The sequence below is a fragment of the Mobula hypostoma genome, chromosome 9, assembly GCF_963921235.1.
Source record: "Mobula hypostoma chromosome 9, sMobHyp1.1, whole genome shotgun sequence".
Classification (NCBI taxonomy): Eukaryota; Metazoa; Chordata; class Chondrichthyes; order Myliobatiformes; family Myliobatidae; genus Mobula; species Mobula hypostoma.
Window position 1 is genome coordinate 121,067,671 of NC_086105.1, and position 25,573 is coordinate 121,093,243.

The following is a 25,573-nucleotide window of genomic DNA, read 5'->3' on the forward strand; positions in this document are numbered from 1 at the left end:
TATCACCTGCTCTATTTGTATTGGCGATAGAGCCATTAGCAGAACTAATTAGATTGGATCCAGATATTATGGGTTTTAGAGTTAACCAAGAGGAATATAAAATTAATCTTTTTGCTGATGATGTTTTGATCTATTTAACAAACCCACAACATTCGTTATTTTCTAGGTTTTCTAAATTATCTTCTAGATTGGATGAATATGGGAAGGTATCAGGTTACAAAATAAACTGGGATAAAAGTGAAATTTTGTCTCTTACTAAAGGAGACTATAGTCGATGTCGATTAGTAACCCAATTTAGATGGCCGATAAATGGTATAAAGTATTTAGGTATAAGACTTGATAGTGATGTAAAGAATTTATATAAATTTAATTATTTACCACTATTGAAAAAAATTCAAGAAGATCTTGACAAATGGATGATACTACCAATAACATTAGTAGGTAGAGTCAATGTTGTAAAAATGAATATATTTCCGAGATTACAGTATTTGTTTCAAACATTACCAATACAATTGCCACAGAAATTTTTTCAAGAGTTAAATAAATCTGTGAGAAAATTTCTTTGGAAAGGTAAAATGTCAAGAATATCATTGGAAAAACTGACATGTAAGTTTAGGTTAGGAGGGTTACAACTTCCAAACTTTAAAAATTACTATAAAGCAAATCAACTTAGATTTATTGCATCTTTTTTCGATGATCAAAAACCAGCATGGATTAAAATAGAACTAGACAAGATAGGAGAAAATAAACCTGAAGATTTTATATATAAATGGGAATCTAAATGGATACGGGAAAAGAAAGAATCTCCTATATTAACACACTTGATTGATCTATGGAATAAGATAAATGTTGATAAGGAAACACAGAAATCTCTATTAGCAAAGAGACCTTTGTTTCAAAATAGACTTATTCCTTTTACAATGGACAATCAACTTTTATATAATTGGTACCAAAAAGGGATTAAATTTATAGGAGATTGTTTTGAGCGAGGTATATTGATGTCATTTGAACAATTAAAGGATAAATATAAAATATCTAATAATACTTTCTTTTGCTACTTTCAGTTAAGGGCTTACTTAATAGGTAAGCTGGGTCAAACAATGTTTTTGCCAAAAGCTAATGAAATTGAAATTTTAATTCAAAAAGGGAAAATTAAAAAATTTATTTCTTATATGTATAATTTGCTTCAAGAACAGACAATAAAACAAGGAACCCATAAGTCAAAGCATAAATGGGAAACAGATCTGAATATTAATATTGATGAAATAAATTGGTCAAGACTTTGTCTGGACAGTATGACAAATACAATAAATGTTCGACTTAGATTAGTACAATATAATTTTTTACACCAATTATATATTACACCACAAAAAATAAATAGATTAAATTCAAATCTATCTGATAAATGTTTTCGGTGTAATCAAGAAATTGGTACTTTTTTACATTCTACTTGGTCTTGTTTTAAAATTCAACCCTTTTGGATAAATTTAAGAGTCTTATTGGAACAAATTACTGGAATTCAACTTCCACATAACCCTGTATTGTTTCTATTAGGTGATATTGAAGGGATAAAACCGAAACTTAAATTGAATAAATATCAGAAAGAATTTATAAAAATTGCATTGGCAGTAGCTAAGAAGACTATAGCAGTTACTTGGAAATCTGATTCGTATTTAAGTATGGATCGTTGGAATAATGAAATGGCTAGTTCTATTCCACTTGAAAAAATTACTTATAATTTAAGAGATAATTATCTAACATTCTTGAATATTTGGCGCCCTTATTTACAAAAGATAGGATGTCATATTTAAGTGCTCCGACAAAGAATTTGGTTACTTGGGGAAAATAACGAATAATTATACCAAATTTATTTTGAATCCCATGGAGCATGTGGAAACCTTCCAATACCCAGGTGGCTCTTCTTTTTTTTCTCTTTCTTTCTTTTAGGTAGGACTATATATATGGGGGGGGAGGGTTAAGGGGAGGGGAGGTGGGTAGATTTTATCTTTTCATGTATTCTTTTTGAAAATTCAATAAAAATTATATTAAAAAAAACTGACGTTTTATCACCTTCATGCACATCTTTGTTGTCATTTGCACATTAATTGTTTGTACCCATTGATTCTATTGTTGTATTTAGTGTCGATGCCTGCAAGAAAATGGTGACATTTAGGTTCTTTGACAATTTACTTTGAGCTTGTAGATTTTTTTGGGGAGCAATGTCATTCCTCTTCACTAACCTCTACTAAAATAAGGTTTGACTGCTGACCAGTAAAATGACTGCACCTGTGCAACCAATTCATTTTTTAAAATTTGATGACACATTGCAGTCCTGAATTACGAACATTAGGTGTTTGTTTGGGAGTGATGGGAGGAGCAATAAATCTAGATATTTTTAATATTTAATATTGCATGATGAATAAAGTGATGTCCACATTGTACGAGTAATTGAAATGTAAACTTTCTTGTCTTTTACAGTATGTTCACCCATAAATACTGGATATCTTTCCATTATGAGCAGAAACTTCACTCTGTCAAGCAAAAGTGTAATAAACAATGTGGATATGTTTAGATTAAACATGAAGATCAATAATACAGAAGCAAATAATGATTGGAAATCATGTTTTCATAATCAGCCTGTTCTTCGGGAAGCTTTGGATATTACCTCTGTGAGATTTTTTGTTTTAAATGGACCAGATGTTTTTGTCACCTCTGACTGTCCTTCAATTCTTCTGTTGAACTTAAACACTAAAAGAGACAGTGGTGGAACAATTATCTTGAACTTGCGGTTAAATAAGGTATGGTTTTCTATTTCTTCCTAGTTATGCCATGCAGAAACTGCTGTATCAGTCTAAGTTGGGCAGATTTAATTGTAGATATTGCAAGGGACTTTTTAGCGAATTCCATTTTGTTCAACTTATCTCCCTTATTAATGGAATATTTTGGAAAATGTTATTGGATCTCGTGTGGTACCACTAGGATACAACCTGTTTCTTTAATATTGCATTCTCCTGAGCATAATTGACCACAGAGGATGACAGAGCAGGGATGATGAATTTTATTAGCCAACCTAGGCTACCAATATTCCGCAATATTTCAAATATTAGTATTTATTTTCTATGTAGAAATAAAAGGTTGTTTATTGAAGGATGCATAAGAAAATTGTTTTCAATCTTCTAGACTTCACTGTCCAATGAAAACGCAACTGTGTTAGCCTGTTTAAGTGCTGGGTCTCCTGTGATGTCTCTAGATGTCAATTCCGTTAACTGCAGAGAAGGTACTCAATTGTTCACAAATGCAATGAATTTCTAATTATCTAATTGATTTTTTTCATATCTTGGGCTTGAATTTGCATTCTTTTGTTTTCAACATAATGGTGATTTAACTGTTCTAAAATTGAAGATTTTATAAATTAATCACCAGATTTGCATTTAATTTGCGGGTTATGTTCTGCGTTTTTATGAATTTCACTTGGTTCTCTGACTTTGCTTGTTGGATTTGCAAAATATGGCATTTGGTTTGTCTTTTGAATTTCTTTAAAAATTTCTCTCACTGTGCTTCAGATGAATTTGGAATATTTTTGTGAATATAGTCTTTCAATAGAGTTGCTTTTTTCAAAAAAATGCACAACTAAACAATATAAATAACATTTCAGTTTTTGTTCTTCAAACTCATGGACAGAACAGTCAAGAACATGGTTCTGAAGATAATTTGAGGTGTATAGAACTCAGCATTTGAAGGATTGTCCTTAGATGCAAAAAGGCCTTTCTCAAAGTCTCATTGCAAATATCGTTGAATAAATAGCAGCTACTGTTTATTGAACTAAATGCTTTGGGGTTAGTTTAGGCTTAGTTTTCATGTTCTGGAGGTAGAATGTCTTACTTTAAATTTAACTGACATCCAAGTACCAGGTACTGGAAATGGGACTCCAGTGGTGTTATATTTCAGATTTGGATAATTTGCTTTCATTGAGTAAAGTGTCATCTTATCTGAGGATCAGATATCTGGAATCTTTTCAGATTAGCATGACTTTTGAAGTATGTATTTCATCAGAATAGATGGAAAGTTTTAATTTTCTTTCCATCTAAGTCCACAAACAGAAAATGAGAATATAAATTTTGGAAAAACATTTATTAGTTTTACAGAATCTCCACAGCTAAGGCACTTCCATTAGGTTTCTTGTATAAATCCTTTTTGTTAAAGTTGACATCCGTAACCTCAATTTCTCAAAATTTTCTACACTGTTCCTATTTTTAAACAAAAGTAGAGTCCAGTCTTTTTGAGTTGCGTGAGGGTTTGAATGCTATTTTTTTGTTGCAGTGCTTAAAGCTTGTCTAAACTCTTCTGCATTACTTTTGTATAATCTTGCATGCAGGTATAAAAATCAAAGAATGCTCAAGAACACAAATCAGTGGGTCCATTACTTTGGATTGGTTAAATCTGAATATTTAAGACTACATCTTTTCAGGTTTTGATTTTATGCATTGTATGCGTTATAATATATGTTTTTCTTTTCAAAGCCTTATCTTGGGGATATCTGCTTAAAATGAATACTTCGATATTATCAACATCCCTTCATGTTCCTTACCCAGAGACTGACCGTTGGTACCTCACCTTGCAAATCCTGTGTCCCAATGATAAAGGGTGAGGCCATTGTTGATCATGAAATCAATCATTCAAAATCAAGTAGTCTTTAATTGACTTAGACTTAACTAGATGAATGCACATCTTTAGTACAATTGCAGATTGATTATTTTAATGTTGAGCAGGTCAGAGGTAAGTTGGATAAAGCATGTGCAAAAAAAGTTCCTAAATTTAGGGCCTTGCCAAGATCAGGTTATTTTTAAAAAGGCTAGTGTTACATTTATGTAGTTATTTCAATACCCTGGGATATCACAAAGCACTTCATAATCAATGTAAGTACGTACTAATGTATGAAGCTCTCACAGGTAATTTTTTCATTGACAATAGGAATCTTCTGCCAACAGCAATAAAGTAAATTTACCAAATATTCTCTTTCGATTTTGTCATTTGAAGAAAGACCACTTGCCAAAAGAAGCCATTAGCTATTTGGATACCACCATCTTAAGCCCACATACAGAGGGTAGAAAAGGGAAATGTCTCATTCAAAAGACAATACTTCAGTTGACAGAACTGGACTTCCACAGTAATAGAATCACAAACATGAGAAAATCTGCAGATGCTGGAAAGCCAAAGCAACACACACAAAATGCTGGAGGAACTCAACAGGTTAGGCTGCATATATGGAATCGAGTAAACAGTGGATGTTTTGGGCCGAGACCCTTTTTCTAGACTGGAAATGAAGGAGAGAAGTCAGTGAGAAAGTGCAGGTAGGGGAGGAAGCCTGATTTCTTTTCCATAGATGCTACCTGGCCTGATAGGTTTCTCCAGCATTTTGTGTGTGTTCCACAGTAATAGAGTGAAGTGTCACCCCAGCTTATAGGTTCTGCCTTTAGATTCTTGGCTTTGTGATATGGTTGGGTGAATGGTGGCATTGAACCAAGGCTGACACCATTCCATGATTTGCACGTAGAGGAATAAGAATAAAAATTAATTTGAATTAAGACAAGCATGAATAATGCACAAAATGGATTATTGTTTCTAGTGAAGGTTCAGAAGCAAATAATTTTGAATATTCTGGACTTCTACTATGTACGTTGATTGTCAAGTGCATTTATATAGGGCTCCTTTTGTCTTTATGACTGCAAAGCATGCAATTCAATGAATTACATTGTTAAGAAATTTTGTCAGTGTTGTGTAGGCCAATATAGCAATTGCTTTGTGTATCCTTTAGTTCCAGACACAGCAGTATTATAAAAAGCTAATTAATTTGACCTTTTGTGGTGGTTGAGGGAGGTAAAGATGTGCCAAAACAGAAGGAGATATCTCTTGGATGGTTTTATTAATCTGAACTGATTGTTGGAGTTTTGTTGTAACATACCACAAAAATAATTGGAATGTGTATCAAATTACTTTGGTACTAATTGAAACATGCCACTTTGTGCATACTTAAAGTACAAGTAGTCACTTCATAATGGTGTGCATTTGTGTGATATAATGTTAGGGGAGAGCTAACAATTGTTTCTTTGAACTAGTAATATCTAAATTATGGAGGTTAGATGGACATGCATTTCAAATCTTGTTGCAAGAAAATGTTTTAAAAAATTATTTTTTGCTTTTACCCAGTATAGAAACAATAGAGGTGGGCTATAACAGCCCTTCAAGCTTATGGTGCCATTCATGATGTAGCTTGTAGCTCAGAAATGTCCTAGAAATGCAAGGAACTGTTTCTATCAGATGTTCATACTAGTTCATTCACAGCTCTGTGACGTCCTCAGTGATGGAGAAAGGACTAAGTTTTGGGTTTGGCTGTCACCATACACTGAGGGGCTAGCATCTACATAACAATTTCTCAAATCTAACACTAATTAAATATTTGGGAATGAAAATAATACTATATTGGCACAATATAAAATTGTAAATGAATTTAATTGTATGCAGGGTACAGTGAATGAAGACAAGTTCACTATATAATATCCAGGTATAAAAACCATGAAAGTTAGTTTTTTGTAGAGCAGCACAGTACATTACAAAAATAGCTTACTTATAACTTGCACAGAGTAACAAGCAAAAATAAATGTAATGACATTAGTGCAAGTTGAGGAAAATATAGTCCAAGGTAAAAATAAGGTTTTTTTCGGAACCTGATTGCAATGGAGAAGAAGCTGTTGTTGAACCTTGAGGTGTGGGTCTTCAAGGCAGTATCCTGCATTGTGTATCTATGAGTTATATTTTTGGAGAATTGTTTTAATAAGTTTTTTAAATGGTTGTGTCCAGTTGCATTGATGCTTCATCTGGTTGATGTGCCTTTGCTACATGGCACTACAGTCAAATTTAAAGGCTTATTTTAACTGGTGTCAAATTCTAATCCATGAATAGATGATGGAGAAACAACAGTAGCTTTTGTAAAGATGAGGAAAGAAAATTGTTAATAGTGATTATTTATCATTCACAAATCTTAAGTAATACTTTAAGTAACAATGATATTTGATGCCTCTTACCAGATACTTAAGCAAGTTGAAAGGAGTTATTTTACTCTCGCATAGATCAATAATGTCTTCACACTTTGGGGGTTATTTATAATTTTGGCCACCAACTTTCGGAATGTATTTTGAGGTAATTGTGGAGTTGTCAGTAACTTCAGATTCTAAATTGAGGATGAGTTCTGAGGCTTTAAAGTGCATGAAAAGCGTATTAACTCTTAAGAGTTTTGAGAGCTACACATGGTCTGCTTTTTTGGCTGGCCAGACTGTATAATTTATAGTTGGAGCAGTTCAATTAAAACTGGAGTTGGTGCTCTGTGCCATCAAGACTGTATAGATATGATGCTTTTTGATCCTGTCTGATATTCACTCCATCTGTTTAGAGGGTATTATGTCTAAAGTCTACTGTTCATCAATATATATTTAGAGATAGTAACACCAAATTGTCAATCATTGAAAAGGAAAATAATTTACTGACTTATGTAATTAACTATTAATTATCATTTTCTGTCTTTTAGCAATCAGGTTTGTGTAAAGGAGTCTGCTCTGATAACTGTATCAACTGTACTGAGTCCCTGTATTGGTGATTGTGGTGTGTATGGAGAATGTAGACTTCTTCGAACTCATGGATATCTTTATGCTGCATGTGTTTGTAAAGCAGGTAAGCATGCTCAGCAGAATAACTTCTAACCTGGAATAAATCACCCTGGAAGCTATGCTTCATCTTTGTAGTTTGCATTATGTATAACAAAATGTATGTCTGTCTCATTTCATTGACAACAAACAAAAAGATAGGTATTGTACTGACAGACAAAAGCCATGGATTTATTATTGATGGAGTAAAGAATTCTTGAGTATCTGTTACGTTACTTCAAATGAAGACCTGTTTTATTTCAATAAAGCATATTGTTAGTGGATCACCATGCTTTATGATTGTTCCTTGTGAGAAAATAATTCTACCTTCTTCTTCTTCCTTAGGCTGGAATGGATGGAGCTGTACAGATGATACCTACGCTCTATCGTATGGACAGCAATTGCTTGCAACGCTCTTGCTGACATTGAGTAATTTGATGTTCATTCCACCGATTGTGGTTGCTGTATATCGCTATTACTTTGTAGAGGCTGCTGTTTATTTCTTCACCATGGTTTTCTCAACGGTAATCTTAAAAGCAGTAGAGATACTGTTAATAACACATTAATTGCATTTTTATCAAAACTATTGTAATTTTAAGTTTCAGTTTTACTGCAATATAATTATAGTAAAGTAAGTAAATATAATTTTTTTCTGAATACTTTCTGATATTAAACCCCATTGGAAATGATGCTCATTGTTAGCAGGTGGATCAAAATTACAGATAGGCTTTCTAATCTTAAAACGTATTTTCAGTTATGAAGATGTCACTTTAGACTCCACTTGCCCAGGCTAATGGGATATGGGCCAGACATGCTATGCATGTACTTTAAATTTCTATCATGTGTTACCATGTTTACAGTTTTTGAATTCATTTTTTTAAAAAATGCCCTGAGCTCAAAGTAGGTATGTATTTTATAGAATGAGCTGTGAGGAGTGGCACTGGGTGTGAAAATGTATGACTGTTTTAATTCTTCACAATATTTACAGTAGTTCAGTTGTAAACAATACTTCTGCATTTGTCATTGAGCCCAAAGAAACTTCTCCCCTTGAAGTGAAATTTTAACAGGACTTTTGAGGTTGTTTCTTGCACCTGTGCTTGCACATAGAAATTGAGGCTCAGTGATGCACTCTGTGCCTAAATTAACATGCAGTCAGACTGAGTGGAAAGCCCTTGTTTTGTTCCCTGACATACATTAAGAAAATTGCTCAATTAATGTTGCCCCAGTAGCATTCATGTATGTACTGGAAGTGCCCAAGATAGATGACAAGATAAATAGTTTTTAAAGAGTGCATTTGATAACAATAAGTACAGTGGATGCTGGAAATTTTAAAAATATAAACACTAGAGTGAATCCCTACATATTTTTTGACAAGCTGTATGGGTAGTTGCTACAATCTATTTACTAACTCTGCTTTTCCATTACTGGTCCTTGAGCTCTAAAGAAGGAGGAACTCCTTACTTCCTCAGCAGTGTAATAAAGGAACCTTAAGCAAATTCCTCTAACTACAAGCAGATAGCCTTCAGATGTAACTGGGTTTCAATGATTATCCTGTTTAAATAAAAGTATTCTCACAAAACCAATCACTTCATGTATACAAAAAAAAGCTGACACGTTTTCTCAAGATTGCCTTGGGAGAATATTTTGTGAAGTTAAAAGTACTGTTACAGAAGAGTGAGATGAACAGCGTGGAAGCAAACTGGGGCAATTGAGTGGGAAGAACAAAAAAAACGAGTCAGTGTCACAAGCTACTAGAGAACAAGAGAGAAACGGGAGAGGAAGAAATCTTGTTGCTTTTTTCGTTTGCTCTACAACTTGACGTCATTGATACTTACTGAGTTTAAGGCCTTCCAAAGATGGACTTGAGTGTGCTATGTGACAATTAGTGAATTGAATGAAGTTCACTTTTGGTGTTATTTATTTTTATAATTGTGTTTCATAAATATTGTGATTGATACTGAAGAAATAGCAACAAGTAATTTCTGTGTACACGCATCCTTAAATTTTTTTGCTTTCTTCGATTATGGTTTGCATGATAAAACTAAAATACCTTATTTAGTCTTGTTAGTTTCATATATTTATATATAAAGCATTAGTGTTCAATGATTCATTCTGTGACTAAATTAACATGAAGCCAGATTTGGTAGAAATAACAATGTTAAGGACCCAAAGGGCATTAGCAAACTTAGATTTATACATTGCCCTAATAACTTTTTTGGTTATAGTTATTTAAAAGAATGAATCTCTATCATGATATTGTCATGTACCCACAACCTGTTATTTTTTAATCTAATGCCAATTTAAATGATGTTGTTGTACTAATATTTATTAAAACATCCATTGTAGATATTATCATTTTACTTCATTAGTCTGACAGATTTTGATTAAACAGACAACTGACAATTTTAAAAAACTTATTCCTTACAGTTTTATCATGCGTGTGATCAACCAGGGACAGCAGTCTTGTGCATTATGGAATATGATACACTTCAATACTGTGATTTCCTCGGCTCAGTTTTATCTGTGTGGGTTACTATTCTCTGTATGGCCAGGTTAAAGTCTCTACTTAAGTATGTAAGTATTTACGATTATTTTTGAAGGGATGTTTGGGTTTTTTAATCACCTTTCCACAGAAATGTGGAGTTATCATTAAAATGTTTCAATGTCTAATTTATTCTCACTTTAAACAAATCATTGACACCATCTGATATAATGTGCGGTATGCTGGAGGAACTCGGCAGTTCATGCAGCATCTGTAGGAGGAAAAAATTGTTGACATTTTGGGTCAAAAGCCTGCATCAGGACTCTTTGTCCTCTGAGGGAACTCATAATGAACTCTTTCAGACATAATATGCATTTTTATTTCTCATGGACTTTAAGTAATGAGCTATTTGTAAAGCCAAATTGTTCATACCAAATCCTTATTGAATTCAGTGGCCTGTTTCCCCTTTTGGGCTGTGAACAAATTGAGGGATTTGATAAGGTTGAGATTGTAGATGCAGTGAAGTATTAAAATGAGTTAAGTTTATTCAGGTGAAGTCCAGAGGATTTCACATGTTCCCAGGTTGTTAACGTGAAGTGAATTATTAAGTCTGATGAATCAACCAAGTGATTGTGGGGGTGTAGGGCAGCTGTGTGTTCACATTGGGTGTAGAATGTATGTTCAGATCATACAATAATGAGATTAAAATTTACAGATTAAGTCGAATTGTGATACTGTAACGAAATTTAAAAGAACACTTGCCTGACCATCAGGCTATATCTCAACAAGTACTTAGACTAACTTCAGAGGTCCTTTAACATCTGCTGGACGATGCTGAGGATGTTCTACGAGTCTGTGGTGGCCAGTGCTATCATGTTTGCTGGTGTGTGCTGGGGCAGCAGGCTGAGGGTAGCAGACACCAACAGAATCAACAAACTCATTCGTAAGGCCAGTGATTTTGTGGGGATTGGACTGGACTCTCTAACGGTGGTGTCTGAAAAAAGGATGCTGTCCAAGTTGCATGCTATCTTGGACAATGTCTCCCATCCACTACATAATGTACTGGTTGGGCACAGGAGTACATTCAGCCAGAGACTCATTCCACCGAGATGCAACACAGAGCGTCATAGGAAGTCATTCCTGCCTGTGGCCGTCAAACTTTACAACTCCTCCCTTGGAGAGTCAGACACCCTGAACCAATAGGCTGGTCCTGGACTTTTTTCCTGGCATAATTTACATATTACTATTTAACTGTTTATGGTTTTATTACTATTTATTATTTATGGTGCAACTAACGAAAACCAATTTCCCCCACGATCAATAAAGTATGACTATGACTATGAAAAATTAAAGAGCAGAAAGTAAACAGCATGAATTTCTAGTCCAGAATCCAAATGGTATTATTTTCATTGGATTTAGTCACTGTGCCTTGCAGGTTGACATAGGACTGAGTTAATCTGCGTACAAGTATAGTGCATGTCCTAAAAGAATGGTGCTGAACTGGAGAAGTGTGTTTAGAAGGTGTACTTTTACAACTACCAGGGTATTGTGATCTAAGACAAGTCAATAGTCCTGATTTTTTTTTTCAAAATTCAATGTTGGAGCATTACTAGCATGTTTTCAAGGAGAGAAATTAAAGGTCAAACATTCAGATCAATATCTTAATATCTTTAACATGTTGTAGAAAATGGTGAAGTTGTACTAAACTTTTGCTTTCATTATCAAAGGTGCTTTTTATTCTTGGCTCCTTATTGATTGCAATGTCAATGCAATTAGACCGACGTGGTCTTTGGAACTTATTGGGGCCTTGCCTTGTTGCCCTGGCGATCATGGTAGTTGCATGGGTGAGTGTTATCTTACACATCAAACTTTTTTTAAAAAGACAAATTTTATTTAAACTTTAATTTTGATCAAAATTGGTGGATGGGCATAATATAAATCTATACAACTTGGAGTTGAGGTAGTCATCTGCTCCTATTTAATCCTAAAAAGATTAATTCACAATCTCACAACTGCAGTTGAGCTGGAGTATCTGTTGGCCAGAATTTCTATTCTTTGGTGAACTATAATCACTTAATGTTAACTACAAAAGAGATTTTGCACTCATGCCGTATATTTCTCCTATTTGAACGTGGTCCATAATTGGTTCCATCACTTGGAGTTAGTTACATGGTCTTTTAGCATGTAACTTTAAATCGATACAGCATGTAAATAACTACATCATTTAAATCCTATTCATTAGCACTGGAAGTTGTTAACTCTTCCTAAGCTGCTGCCCCTGGCTTGGCCAGTATTGTCAAAACTAGTTAGAAACATTTATAATGTTCAAAAAGCTATTTTAGAAATTTAAAGCAATTTAATTTGACATATTTAAATTCCTAAACTGTTTAAGTAGTTATAAACATTCAAACAATTGATTGCTTTTGTTCTTTCCATATTTTCATCTGTTGAAGTCAATGCAATTCCATTTTTGTACCATGTTCAATCTGGCACAGGTTTGTTGGATTTCCCCATTATAACTGGCTATCATTTTGGGAATATGGTCATCCTACATGGGCTCTGTAAATGGGTAAACAATTACTGCCCTACTCTTAATTTCCAACGCAGTATTTGCTAACTCACAAATTGGGATCTTCAGTTGGAATCCCTGTTGCTCTCTGATGGATGTTTATTATTAACAAATTTCTACTTTTGAAACTTGTCTGATAGTTGGTCACTCTGAGCTTTTGAATTAGTTGTCTTTTGGACTCTCATTATCATGAACTTTCCTAACTAAGCCGAGTTGACAATGATCCTTGTATCCTAAATCATCTATGTTGAACCATTCTCCATATTTTGCATGTTGGTTGTTTGTCTTTGCAAAGCTTTTTATTGATTCTGTTGTGTTTCTTTGTATCTAATGTGAATGGCCACATTGATGGAATAGGATATGGTGACATTTATGTACTTTGATAATAAATTTACTTTAAACTTTGAACTAGTTTCCAGTTTTACTTTCATTGAAGTCTAGGCTTACCAAGCCACTGCAGTTCTTCCTGATTAACTTTCTCACACTTCTTATGGTCTGTTGTGTTGATCCTTGCTTCATCTTCTATTCCTTTGTATCTCCCCTTATGGACCAGACTGAAAACAAAATTAGTCTGAGGGTAAAAGGCAGAGCGTGACAGTGGAGGTTGTTTTTCAGAATAGGAAATCTGTAATCAGTGGTGCGCTAAGAGGGGATTGGTGCTGAATTTTTTATGGTTCATCATTTATATTAATGATTTTAAATAGAATGTGGGCGGCATGATTAAATTTGCAGATCAAAAGCAGAATCTGGTTTATTATCACCGTGTTGTGAAATTTGTTGTTTTGCAACCGTGGTATAATGCAAGACATGAAAATATGTTATAAAAATAACGCAGAAGACAAATAACGAGGTAGTATTCATGGGTTGATGGACCATTCAGAAATCTGGTGGAGGAGAAGGAAGCTGTTTCTAAAGCATTGAGTGTAGGTCTTCAGGCTTCTATACCGATTCACTGATGGTGGTAACACGAAGTGGACATGCCCTGGACCTTGAGGGTATTTAGTAATGGATACCACCTTTTTGAGGTACCACCTCTTAAAGAGGTTCTTGATGATGAGGAGGATTGTGCCCTTGATGGAACTGGTGGAGACTTCAACCTCTCCAGCCTCTTGCGGTCCTGTGCATTGGAGGCACCATACCATGGTCTAGGAGAGAGTGAGGAAGATTATCTAAGGTTACAACAAGATCAAGATCAACTGGAAAACTGAGCAAGGGAATGGATGACGGAATTTAATTGGGACGAGTGTGAAGTGATGCATTGTAGAAAGTTGAACCAGGCCAGTATATGGTAGAGTTCCAGGGAATTCTGCTGAACAGCCAACTTTAGGGTACAAGGGAAAGCAGCAACACAGAGTGGAGAAGATGTATAATATGCTGCTTTCATTGCCAAACTAATGAGTTTATAAGTTTAAAAAGCTATGTTGCAGTTGTACGAGTCATTAGTTAGGCTGCACTTGGAGTTCTATATTCAGTTCAAGTCGTAGTGCTGTAGGAAGACCAGGATTAAAGGAGATAGGGTGCAAAAATATTCACAATAATGTTGTCTAGACAGGAAGGCTTGAGTAATAGATTGGGATGGTTTTTCTTGCAGCAATGGGGTGAGGGGTGACATTATAGAAGTTTATAATGTAATGAAGAGCATGGATAGGGTATGTAGCTAGTCTCTTTCACAGGTAGGGGACTCTGAAGCTAGGCAAGGTGAAAAGGAAAGGATTGAAAGGAGACTTGAGGACCAAGTTTTTCCCCATGGGGAGATAGTATACAGACTGCCAAAGGAGGTAGCTGAGGCAGTTGCAATCACACACAAATGATATTTGGAGGTACATAAATAGGAAAGATTTAAAGGTAAATGATCCATATACAGGTGAATTACATTAGTGTTGATAGACATCTTGGTCAGCATCAATGAGTTGGGTTGATTGGCTGGTTTCCGTAACTGTAGGAATCTATGAATCTAGTCCTCTGTAATCCTTCTCTTCCTAAACTTGTTCTCACACATGGTCAGTTGTTTTCTGTGACATTTCCATTTCTTAAAAATGGCTCTCCTCTAATGATTTTGATTTCTGATTGTCCAATCATTTTGGACCACTTCCTTACAAGAAGTAAAATTCAGATCTGAGTGCAACACTTGCACTAGCTTGTTACATTGATAAAGCAATTGCCAGTTATGTATCTCAAGTTTTGCCCTTGAAAGGCTATACAGTAATAAAAAAGATTAAAATGTGGTGAAAGATTTTTCTGAGGGTCTGACAAAAATCAAAGGATCAGTTTTCACTTGAGTAATGAGTCTTGTATCTTTGCCTTCAATCTTGACTTTTTGATTGTCTCTATCAGCTTGCTTGTGAATATGGAGTAGAAGGTCATTTGACAACCTTGGTTCTAGTTAGCTATTCAGTTGCAGAACAGCCAATCTGTCATCTAACAATTGCATTTATCCATATTTGCTCCTTGACACCTTTCTGTGTTTTTGGAATCAAAAATATTACAATCACACACTTAAAATGAACTCTTAACCAGCAACAGTTGCCTTTTGTTCCAAAGTTTCATATTTCTGCCACCTGATTGTCACATGTACAACTTGTGCAGATTGATCTGAATGCAACTTCCTGTTCAGCTCCAGTCTCTCAGCTTCCAGTCCTGGTTAATGTCACCTTTACACTGGAAGTGACAGTAAGAGAATTTCTGAACTTGCATCTTTCTACAAAGAGCCACTAGCACCTGTCTCTTTCAACCCAAGAGTCACTGAATTATTGTCGTTTTGAGAGTTTAGTCTAGAGTTGATGCAGCTCCTTGGCCCACCTCCAAGATTCTGTTCCCTGTATCCAACATGGCACTTGTCCATCGCCTTTCGTCCTTGAGTGTTAACTGTCAAACTGCTGCATTAAATCAACTTATTTGTTTTTATCTTTCTCTGTTTCTCTCTGGACACCAGACTCAACCATTTTCCTCCGTCCAGCAGAACTTGTCATCGGTCATAATAATTTCCCTTTTGGCTCCTCCCACTTCTTTCAAAAAAAAGGTATAGCCATGGGCACACGTAGGTCCCAGCTGTGCCTGCCTTTTTGTCGGCTACGTGAAACAGTCCATGTTCTAAGCCTACACTGGTGTCCATCCCCCACTTTTCCTACGCTACAGCGACAACTGCTTTGGTGCTGCTTCTTGCACCCATGCAGAGCTTGTTGACTTCATCAACGTTGCCTCCAACTTCCAGCCTGCCCTCAAATTTATGTAGTCCATTTCTGACACCTCCCTCTCCTTTCTCAATCTCTCTGTCTTTATCTCTGAAGACAGCTTATCTACTGATATCTGGCTCTACCTGTTCCCACACTGTCACTTGTAAAAACTCCATCCCCTTCTCTCAATTCCTCCTCCTCTGCCGCATCTGGTCTCAGGATGAGGCTTTTCAATCCAGAACGAAGAAGTCCTCCTTTTTCAAAAAAAAAAGGGGGCTTCCCTTCCTCCACTATCAATACTGCCCTCAACCACATCTCTTCCATTTCACGTACGTCAGCTCTAACCCCATCCCGTTGGCACCCTACCAGGGATAGGGTTCCTCTTGTCCTCACCTACCATCCAACCGCCTCCACGTTCAGCACATAATTCTTCGGAACTGTCACCATCTCCAATGGGATCCCACCACCATGTACATTCCCCCCCCCCTTCTGCTTTCCGCAGGGATTGCTCCCTATGCGACTGCCCAGTTCATTCGTCCCTCCCCACTGATCTTCCTGGCACCTACCCTTGCAAATGGAACACTTCCTCCCTCACTGCCATTCAGGGCCCCAAACAGTCCTTCCAGGTGAGGCGACACTTCACCTGTAAGTCTGTTGGGGTCATATACTGTGTCTGGTGCTCCCTGTGTGGCCTTCTGTATGTCGGTGGGACCTGACATAGATTGGGAGACTGCTTTGTTGAGCATCTACATTCTGTCCGCCAGAAGAGGCGGGATCTCCCAGTGGCCACCCATTTTAAATCCACTTCCCATTCCCATTCTGATATGTCAATCCATGGCCTCCAGTTCTGTTGCAATGAGGCCATACTCAGGTTGGCGGAACAACAACTTACATTCTGTCTGGGTAGCTTCCAACCTGATGGCATGAACATCGGCTTCTGGACCTTCTGGTAATGTCCCCCCCTCCCCACCATTCCCCATCTCCTTTTTCCCTCTCTCAGCTTATCTCCTTGCCTGCCCATCACCTCCCTCTGGTGCTCCTCTCCCTTTTTCTTAATTCCATGGCCTTCTCTATTGGATTTCCCCTTCTCCAGCCGTGTATCTCTTTCACCAATCAACTCCCAGCTCTTTACTGCTTCCCCTCCCGGTTTCACCTATCACATTGTGTTACTCCCTCCCCTCCTCCCACCTTTTAAATCCACTTCTCATCTTTTTTTTTTCTCCAGCTCTGCTGAAAGGTCTTGGCCCGAAATGTTGACTGTACTCTTTTCCACAGAGGCAACCTGGCCTGCTGAGTTCCTGCAGCATTTAGTGTGCATTGCTTGAATTTCCAGCATCTGCAGACTTCCTCTTGTTTGTACTTGTTTTTGGCCCCTTTTGTAAATTTGACTTGATGTATACTTTTCTTGTTTTTCTCTGGAGTAGTTAGTATTTTACTATACTGGACAATTGAGATTTGTATTGCTTAAGCATCAGTTCATATGCTTTCAGTTTTGCCTTGTGCTGAATGTGTTCAAGTAAGATACTTCTCTGGAATCCATGTGGGAGTGTTCCATTTGTTTTTACTGGTATTATTGGCGTTGTCTATAGATCAGGTTTTTAATTGAAGCAAATAAAACTTAGCATTTTTCAGGTGTTTAAATTAAATATTAAATAGTTACTAGGGAGCCAACAGACAGAATAATCTTTTTTTCATCCTTTTCAGGTATCTCGGTGTGTGAAACGCCGGCATTGCTATCCTCCAACATGGAAACGCTGGGTATTTTTCTTATTGCCAGGAATAGGTGCAGCATTAATTGCTATTGCTGTATATGGACTTCTGGAAACTAAGGAGAACTATTATTACACACACAGCATTTGGCATATTCTTGTAGCTGGAAGTGTGGTATTTTTGTTACCACCAGGTAAAAAGCACATAAGCCTGCAGTTCTGGACACGTAAAATTACATGCGGATACCAGATTTGTTCTAATGTAGAAGAAGACTTGTACGTTGTTTGTTGACCAGGCCAATTTAGCTGTATTTGCTTAAATTGAGGAAACACATTCTTTTTTATAACAGGAATACATTCATAAAGTGTTTTGTTGTTGCATGTTAAAAGTAGTGGTAAAAGAAGTAATGACCATAAACATTTTAAATTTCTATAAAAATGACAAAATAATTTTAATTTATTTTTGACTTTTTCTGCAAGATGCAGATAGATTTTTATACCTAAATAGAAGAGACATCTGATGTTTTCTTTAACAAAAAGGTAGCTTCATGCACTTTTTTGGTCCATAGTAATATTGGCCAATATGATATATTGCAACTTGTTAATTTTATTTTTTGTTACCTGTATTATTGTTGTAGATACATAAAGTCTTCATTTTTAATAAAACATCTAACAATGTATCATTTGCTACAAAGTCAATGCAAGAGAATTAATCAGGCTAGCAAGTTATTAGCTAATGAGTTATATCACTATAGTAATTATATTACTTTAGACACCAAAGAACTGAAAGTTATGATTTTAATTAAGCACGTTACACCACCCTTAAAAGATTAAGTGATGAATTATTCTTTGAAACTTGTGCATTAATTGGGGTGCTGGCACATTGAAATTCATTTACAGTTTAATCCCAAAAGTTGCCTGGCTAAATTATCTTTCCTTCCTTGAAAACTGAGAATGTTTTCAGTGTATTGTGCAGTGTTACAACTGATAACTGATCTGTGCTTCAAAATTTGTCTGTCTCTTGGTCTTGAAGGTACCAGAGAGATTATTTCACTGTGGAACCATGTCAAGTGTAGCAGAACATTGAGGGAAATTCATGTTATATTGGTTTTAACAAGAATTGTCCATATACAAAAATATTGCAATATTTTGGAATAATAATTTAATCAATTTCCGGACGTGATTGCTGAAGGGAGCCCTTTTCAAGAGACATTTTAGTTTTCAACTATATATTTCCCATTTATGAAAACCTCACAAACAGTTATTCTAATTATTCAAAGCTTATCATTCAGTTCTTAGTGTACAGTGTACTAAAAGTATTGTTTATAATTACCTGCACACCATATTTTCTGGAGTATCATAGAGAAAGGATCTTTTACAATTAGAGGAGTAAATTAACTTCTGTTGTCCCTGGGTGGCCAGCAATATGCAACCTTGCATTTTTAAAATTTTTCTTTCTAACTTATTGATGAGCATGCCACTGGCATGGTAATCATTTGGTATCTTTTTCAAATTGCCTTTCAAGATGGTGGCCAGTTACCATCTTGACTCTCAGCATCCTTTGGATGATAGTACTCTCAGGGTGTTTCTAGTTGGGGAGTCCCTGGATTTAGACACATTGATGACATTTATAGGTCAGAAAGGTGTGTGACATGAAGGAAGACTTACAAATGGTGTTCCTGTGTTCCTATTAAACTTTTTATTCCATATTGTAAAGGAATAGGGAGTTGAACTAGACTTAATTAGTTTCTGCAATGCACTTCCGAGATGGAGCACATTACAGCCTTTGGTGCAGTTTAATATTACAATTTCTACCAAAGCTTTATCATCCAAATATAGTTCTGTCTTCAAAATGACTATAAAGGCCTGGCATCCAAGACTACTGCTTAGTAAATACTAGAATATATAAGTATATGGAATTTTCTCCTTTTCAGCTTTTATTATCTCATTGTAATTTCTTTGGTAGATATATCACTTTACCAATATTAGCTCATGATTAAACAATCTGGAAAGGAAATTGTTATGTTCTGCATTCTTGCAGAATTCCTGTAAGCTAAATTATCAAGCCTTCCAAAAGAGATTTAATCTAGACACAAGTGCTAAATCTTCAGAGAGTGAATATTTGCAAATGTTGAATTGTACAAACTAAAAACTGTGTAGGAGGCAGCTTTTAAAAAAAATTAAATTAATTTGCATCTTAGAATAGACACTGGGTTAGGTCAAGGATTGTACAAGACATTAAAGATCTTTGGGTATAAAATACAAGTGTGCTGGAGTTTAATAAAACTTGAATTGCATGATGTATATAATCTCAATATTATAATAGAAATTTTCCAGTTCTGATGTAATCTCTAAGTTTCTCAATCTTTTTCAAACATTAAGTCTTTCTCTGTCGCCACACTTCTGGTTAGAAGTGGAAATTGCTCAATTTTTTCTTAACAAAACACATCATTAAAAAAAACTTTTCTCCAGTTCTCACCTTTTTTCAGGATTTGTTGTTTTATTGTGAAAAAAATTCAATCCCCTGACATACTTTTTAGTGAGCAACTGTATAAATACGTTAAGACATATTAATGCAATGCAATCTGTCCTTTTAGCCAAACCAACCAGATATTTATTTCATAAAGATCTAGATAAGGTTCATTAACACATAATCTGGAGTTTAATTTGTGGTTTTGTATTGGTTCACTTAATTTTCCCTGAACTATTACCATCAGATGTTTTATTTATCATGAGCTCCGAAGCAGCATGCTGATGCTTTAGGCAATCTAATTAAACAGTAAGTTATACAAACTTACTGAATAAGTTTAAAATAATGTTTTATAAAGAAACTTGAATGTAAAGTGCTGCTGTGTTTTATGTTTTATCTGTGTACATGTTTTAGTGAGACCACTGTTTTAATTGAGCTAAGACTTAAATGCTGCATTAATTGTGAATTAATGTTTAGAACCAGGACTGCCGAAGTAACTATTTTTTATAAAGTTGATATTCAATGGAAGAAAAACACTGTTATTCCAAAAAGTATTGAAAGAATTTGATGCACCATGTATGTTCTGTTAAAGTGATATTTTCTTATATGTATATAATAGTAAAGATTCTATGTACTATAATTTGGGGGTAAGAAAATAGAAGTTTCCTATTTAAATGGTTGAATTTATTCTGATAAAAACACCTATTTATTTTTATGTAACTCTATACATCATAATACATATTTTGCTGTGTGCATTTAGATTGCCTTAAATGGGAATTTATATTTTGGGATAATGTATTTAAATCATAATGCAGTTTAATGGTGGAAGCTTTGTATCATGTAATTTATAAAATGAAACAGATTATAATATTATTTTGAAACATTGCAAAATCAGTATTTTAATAAATGCCTGCACTAAATTTAAATTTTTAACTTTGCTCTTATTTTGAGGTGGATTAGTAGTTAGAGCTGTTGGGTCATCATCCATTCAGAAGGTCATGGCGAAATCGGGTAATAATAAGAGTGAGAACAGCCTTTCGTGGGAGGTATTTCATCCTTAAGAGGCAAAAAAAAATCCTATTAATGGAATAATTACAATAAAGTTTTGGTGTTGAAAAATGTTAACGCTTATAACTATTTGCAGTTATTAGAAGATTGAGTTCATATTGTATAATGTCTTTCATATCCTTGAGTCTTCCCCAAGTGCTTTCCAGGGAGTTATTTAAGATCCATTTACTATTTGAATCATGAATATTAATATGTGTACGAGGTCCATGATCGAGCAATTAGTTAATCTGGTTTTGTGGTGGTGTTGGGCAAGGGAACGTTGTTAGCCGAGGCACCCAGTGGATCTCCCCACACATGCCATTAATTCACTTTATGGCCAGTTGGGACCTCTGTAATAGCTCTATTCAGAAACTGATGATGGAGAGAAGTTGGTGGAAAACTCTGGAAATGATGATGCATAAATAATCTACTGGTTTGACAGTGCAGAATCACCTGAGATTTGTGCTTCCGCCTCAATAATACCATTGCATCACTCAGCAATCAGTAACTGTTAGTTATTTCATCGGGTGCAGATTCAGTCACTACCAGGTGAAGTTCACAGATGTGAGAAAATCTGTAGATGCTGGAAATTAGATTAGATTAGATTCAACTTCATTGTCATTGTGACGAGTACAGATATAAAGCAAATGAAATGCATTTAGCATCTGACCAGAAATGCGAAGAATAGTGTTATTTACAAAATAACTGCGAATAAAAAAAGTGCTACAGCACACAAATATAAAAGTACTGAGACAGTACAATACGGATACAATACTGCTTAGCGCTGTGATGAGAGGTTCAGCAGTGTCACAGCCTCAGGGAAGAAGCTCTTCCTGTGCCTGCTGGTGCGGGAGCGGAGGCTCCTGTAGCGCCTACTGGATGGGAGGAGAGTAAAAAGTCCATGGTTAGGGTGAGATGCATCCCTGATAATGCTTTTTCCCCTGCCCAGGCAGCATTTATGGTAGACGTTCTCAATGGTGGGCAATTGGGTACCGATAATCTGCTGGGCAGTTTTCACCACATGCTGGAGTGCTTTGCAGTCCGATACAGGACAATTGCCATACCACACTGAGATGTAGTTGGTGAGTATGCTCTCAATGGTACAGTGGTAAAAGTCCATCAGTATCCTGGGACAGAGGTGAGCTTTCTTCATGCTCCACAGGAAATAAAGGTGCTGTTGCGCCTTTTTGATCAGGATGGAGGAGTTCAGGGACCAGGTAAGATCCTCAGAAATGTGGACACCAAGGAATTTGAAGCTTGATACACACTCCACTACAGTTCCGTTGATGTAGGTGGGGATGTGAGTGTGACTCCTGGCATGCTTGAAGTCCACAATGATCTCCTTGGTCTTCTGGGTGTTAAGGGCCAGATTGTTGTTGGCATACCACGCAGCCAGGTGCTGAACCTCATCCCTGTTGGCCGTCTCGTCATCCCCTCAACACCGAATCCAATCAATCCCCTCAATTCCCTCAAATCTAAAGCAACACGTGCAAAATGCTGGGGGAGCTCAATAGACCTGGCAGCATCTATGGCAAAGATAAAACAGTCAACGTTTTGGGCTGAGACCTTTTTTCAGGACTGGAAAGGAACGGGAGAAGTCAGAGTAAGAAGGTAGCAGGAGGTTGAGGAAGCTGCCTGGCCTGATGAGTTCCTCCGGCATTTTGTGTGTGTTGATCAGGTGAAGTTAACTGCTACTCATTGAAACCACAAATGCAGCAGTGGGAAATGACAAATATCTATGGCTGGTATTGATAGATTTACATGTGTTCTGGATGTCTAAAAGGTCCTGTGGCAGAGTAGGGATTATAGCAGGTATTCTGATTTCTTCTGTCATTTCTAGATATTTAAGTGGATGAGGGGTTCATATATGCTCTGCGACAGAAAGCTATCACGACCTATTGTGCAGTTTCAGTGATCGATGGTGTTTGCTGAGGTTGAGTGCCCATGTCCCGAATTAATTCCTAGAAAGTATTTTAATTTTATCTGAATTACAGCACTACTGGCCATCTATGCTTCCCCATGTTTTGCACTTTCATAGATCAGCTAAAAATCTTAATGTCAGGAGGCACAATACAAAAGACACATTGCACGTAGCAACAATTTCCACTACTACAGCACTTTAATTTTACAGCAAGCTCATGCACATCTCCCATCCATTATGGCAGAGGCTTCACACAACAACATTGCAAGGCTTTATCCAATATTTCTCACACCCTGTGCGATCAGGGTGTTATCACTAATTGGACCTGTGCTGGTCAATACTTGCTTCCACAGTTCGGTGATCCAGAGGGGAGGGGAGTGGAGTATTCCACTGGACTGGCCGCCAAGGGCTCATTGAAGCTGATAATATATTGTATTTAAATCTGTCTTTTTGCATTGTAACTTCTGATTTGCAGGAAGCAGTTGATGAGTTCATGAATATATTCATGTGTCAGCTTTTAAAAGGTTAGTATTCCCACCTGCATCAGTATTAATCTTCATGGCTCAACAGTCGTGAGTAAAATATCTAGTTCCTCAGTCTGACTTTTGCAACAACTTGGTTTTCTATAGATAAAAATTGAAATTTAATACTGTGTTTAATGTAATTCTTAGTATTTGCAAGTCAAGTTTTTTTTACACAGTAGTTTGTGCTGCCAGTAGAAATGGTAAAAACAGATATGAGAGAAATTTTTAAAGAGGCATTTAGACACAAGCAAACAGGCATAGGTCAGTGCAATCAGATTAGTTTAGAATGACATCATGGCTAACTGTGCTGTTAATGTCCTAGGTTCTGTGCCTCCTCTACCTTTGGCAAATTGGCCAAATATTCAGATGTCTGTGAGAAAAAATTACCTCAGATTCCCTTTAAATTTCCACCATCTCATCTTAAACTTATGCCCTCTAGTTCTATCCTTCTCTGCCTTGTCAGGGGGAGAAAGATGGATATATGGTTAGAATCTATGTCCCTCAAGTTTATAAGCACCTTTCAGGTTACCCTTCAGACTCCTACATTCCACTGAGAATAACCCCTGCCTACCAAATTTGTATAAAATTATAGCCATCCAATTTAGGTAGTATTTTCTCTGTTGCTACCACATTCTTCCTGTGGTGTTATCAGAACTGTGACAATGCTTTGTGTGATCTAACTAACATTTTGTACATTTGCAACATGAGTCCTAAGTCTTGTACTCAATGACTTAGCCTCTAAAGGCAAGCATGCCAAATGCTTTTTTCACTACAGTATTGATCTGTGCCACCATTGGAAAGGTGTGATTGCACTGGAAGGCATGCAGAGGTAATTCACTAGGTAGTTGCTTGGATGGAGTGTACTGGTTATGAGGATTGACTGGATAGGCTAGGTTTGTTTCCTTTGAAAATGAAGAAAGCTGAGGGGAGACCTCTGTGAAGTATACTATATTGAGGGGATAGGGGAAATGTTTCTCCTTGGTGCAGATAACTATGACCGTAAGGCACAATTCAAGATGAGGGTGGAAGATTTGGAAGACATCTGAGGAAGAATTATTTCCTTCTATATAATGGTTGAAACCTAGAGCCCATTGCCAGAGCGGATGGTGGAAACAGATATTGTCACAGCATTTCGGACGAGCACTTGAAGTGGAATGGGAGTGAAGAGTACCGGACAGTTTCTGGGAAATGGGAAATGGAAATGGGCGGAAGTGATGGCCTGTACTGAGGTGACTGGCCAAAGGGTTATTTTCCAAGCTGTATGATTAAATGACTTAACTGTTCAGGGTGCTGATTAGTCAACCTGAGAAATACCAAATGTGACTTTAGCTGTTTTCATTAAAATATAAGTATGCCTCTAATATCCTTTCAATGAAGGAAATGGGTCTTAGAAAACTGCTGGTAATCTGTGACAGAAAAGGCACAGTAAAACACACAAAATGCTGGAGGAACTTTGCAAGTCGGGCAGCATCTTCTTCATGTGCCTTATGCATTACACACTTGGGCGATCATGGCTCTCCACATCGAACGATCCCTCGCAGCATCAATGATATCTCACACATATAAATCTGTTAGTTCTTTCACAGTGTCCATACGTTTTCTTCTTTGCCTTCCTTTACCATGTTTCCCAGGCATACGGCCTTGTAATATAAGACATTCTATTTCTCCCTTTCTGATGACATGGCCCAGGAATTTAAGTTCCCTCTCATTTAATGTTTTCATTGAAGATCTTATTGTATGGGCACATTGGAGTACTGTCTCATTAGTTACCCTATCTCTATATGATATTTTCAGCATTCTTCTAAGAAACTGCATTTCTGTTGCTTTGAAGTTCCTTTGGAGTTCTGGTGTTATAGTCCATGTTTCGGAAGCATACAGCAAGATTGACCAGACGTAATATTTTAGTAGCCTAAGCCTTGTTGTCATAGAAATGTGCCTGTTGGTGAAAATGGATTTCATTTTTTGGAAGTTAGTTTTGGCA

At 36.4% G+C, this 25,573-nt stretch overlaps 1 protein-coding gene across 1 annotated transcript in view; it reads left to right on the forward strand.

Moving 5' to 3' along the window:
* pgap6 (post-glycosylphosphatidylinositol attachment to proteins 6) overlaps nucleotides 1–21,009 on the forward strand; it is a 44,681-nt gene extending 23,672 nt beyond the window's left edge. Inside the window, exons 6-13 of the mRNA XM_063059030.1 lie at nucleotides 2,479–2,798; nucleotides 3,181–3,277; nucleotides 4,521–4,644; nucleotides 7,583–7,725; nucleotides 8,043–8,221; nucleotides 10,125–10,271; nucleotides 11,907–12,023; nucleotides 17,626–21,009. Of these exons, the coding sequence (XP_062915100.1) occupies nucleotides 2,479–2,798; nucleotides 3,181–3,277; nucleotides 4,521–4,644; nucleotides 7,583–7,725; nucleotides 8,043–8,221; nucleotides 10,125–10,271; nucleotides 11,907–12,023; nucleotides 17,626–17,922 (1,424 nt within the window). The 3' untranslated portion in view covers nucleotides 17,923–21,009. The remainder of the gene's footprint in view (nucleotides 1–2,478; nucleotides 2,799–3,180; nucleotides 3,278–4,520; nucleotides 4,645–7,582; nucleotides 7,726–8,042; nucleotides 8,222–10,124; nucleotides 10,272–11,906; nucleotides 12,024–17,625) is intronic.
* Nucleotides 21,010–25,573: the final 4,564 nt, after the last annotated feature.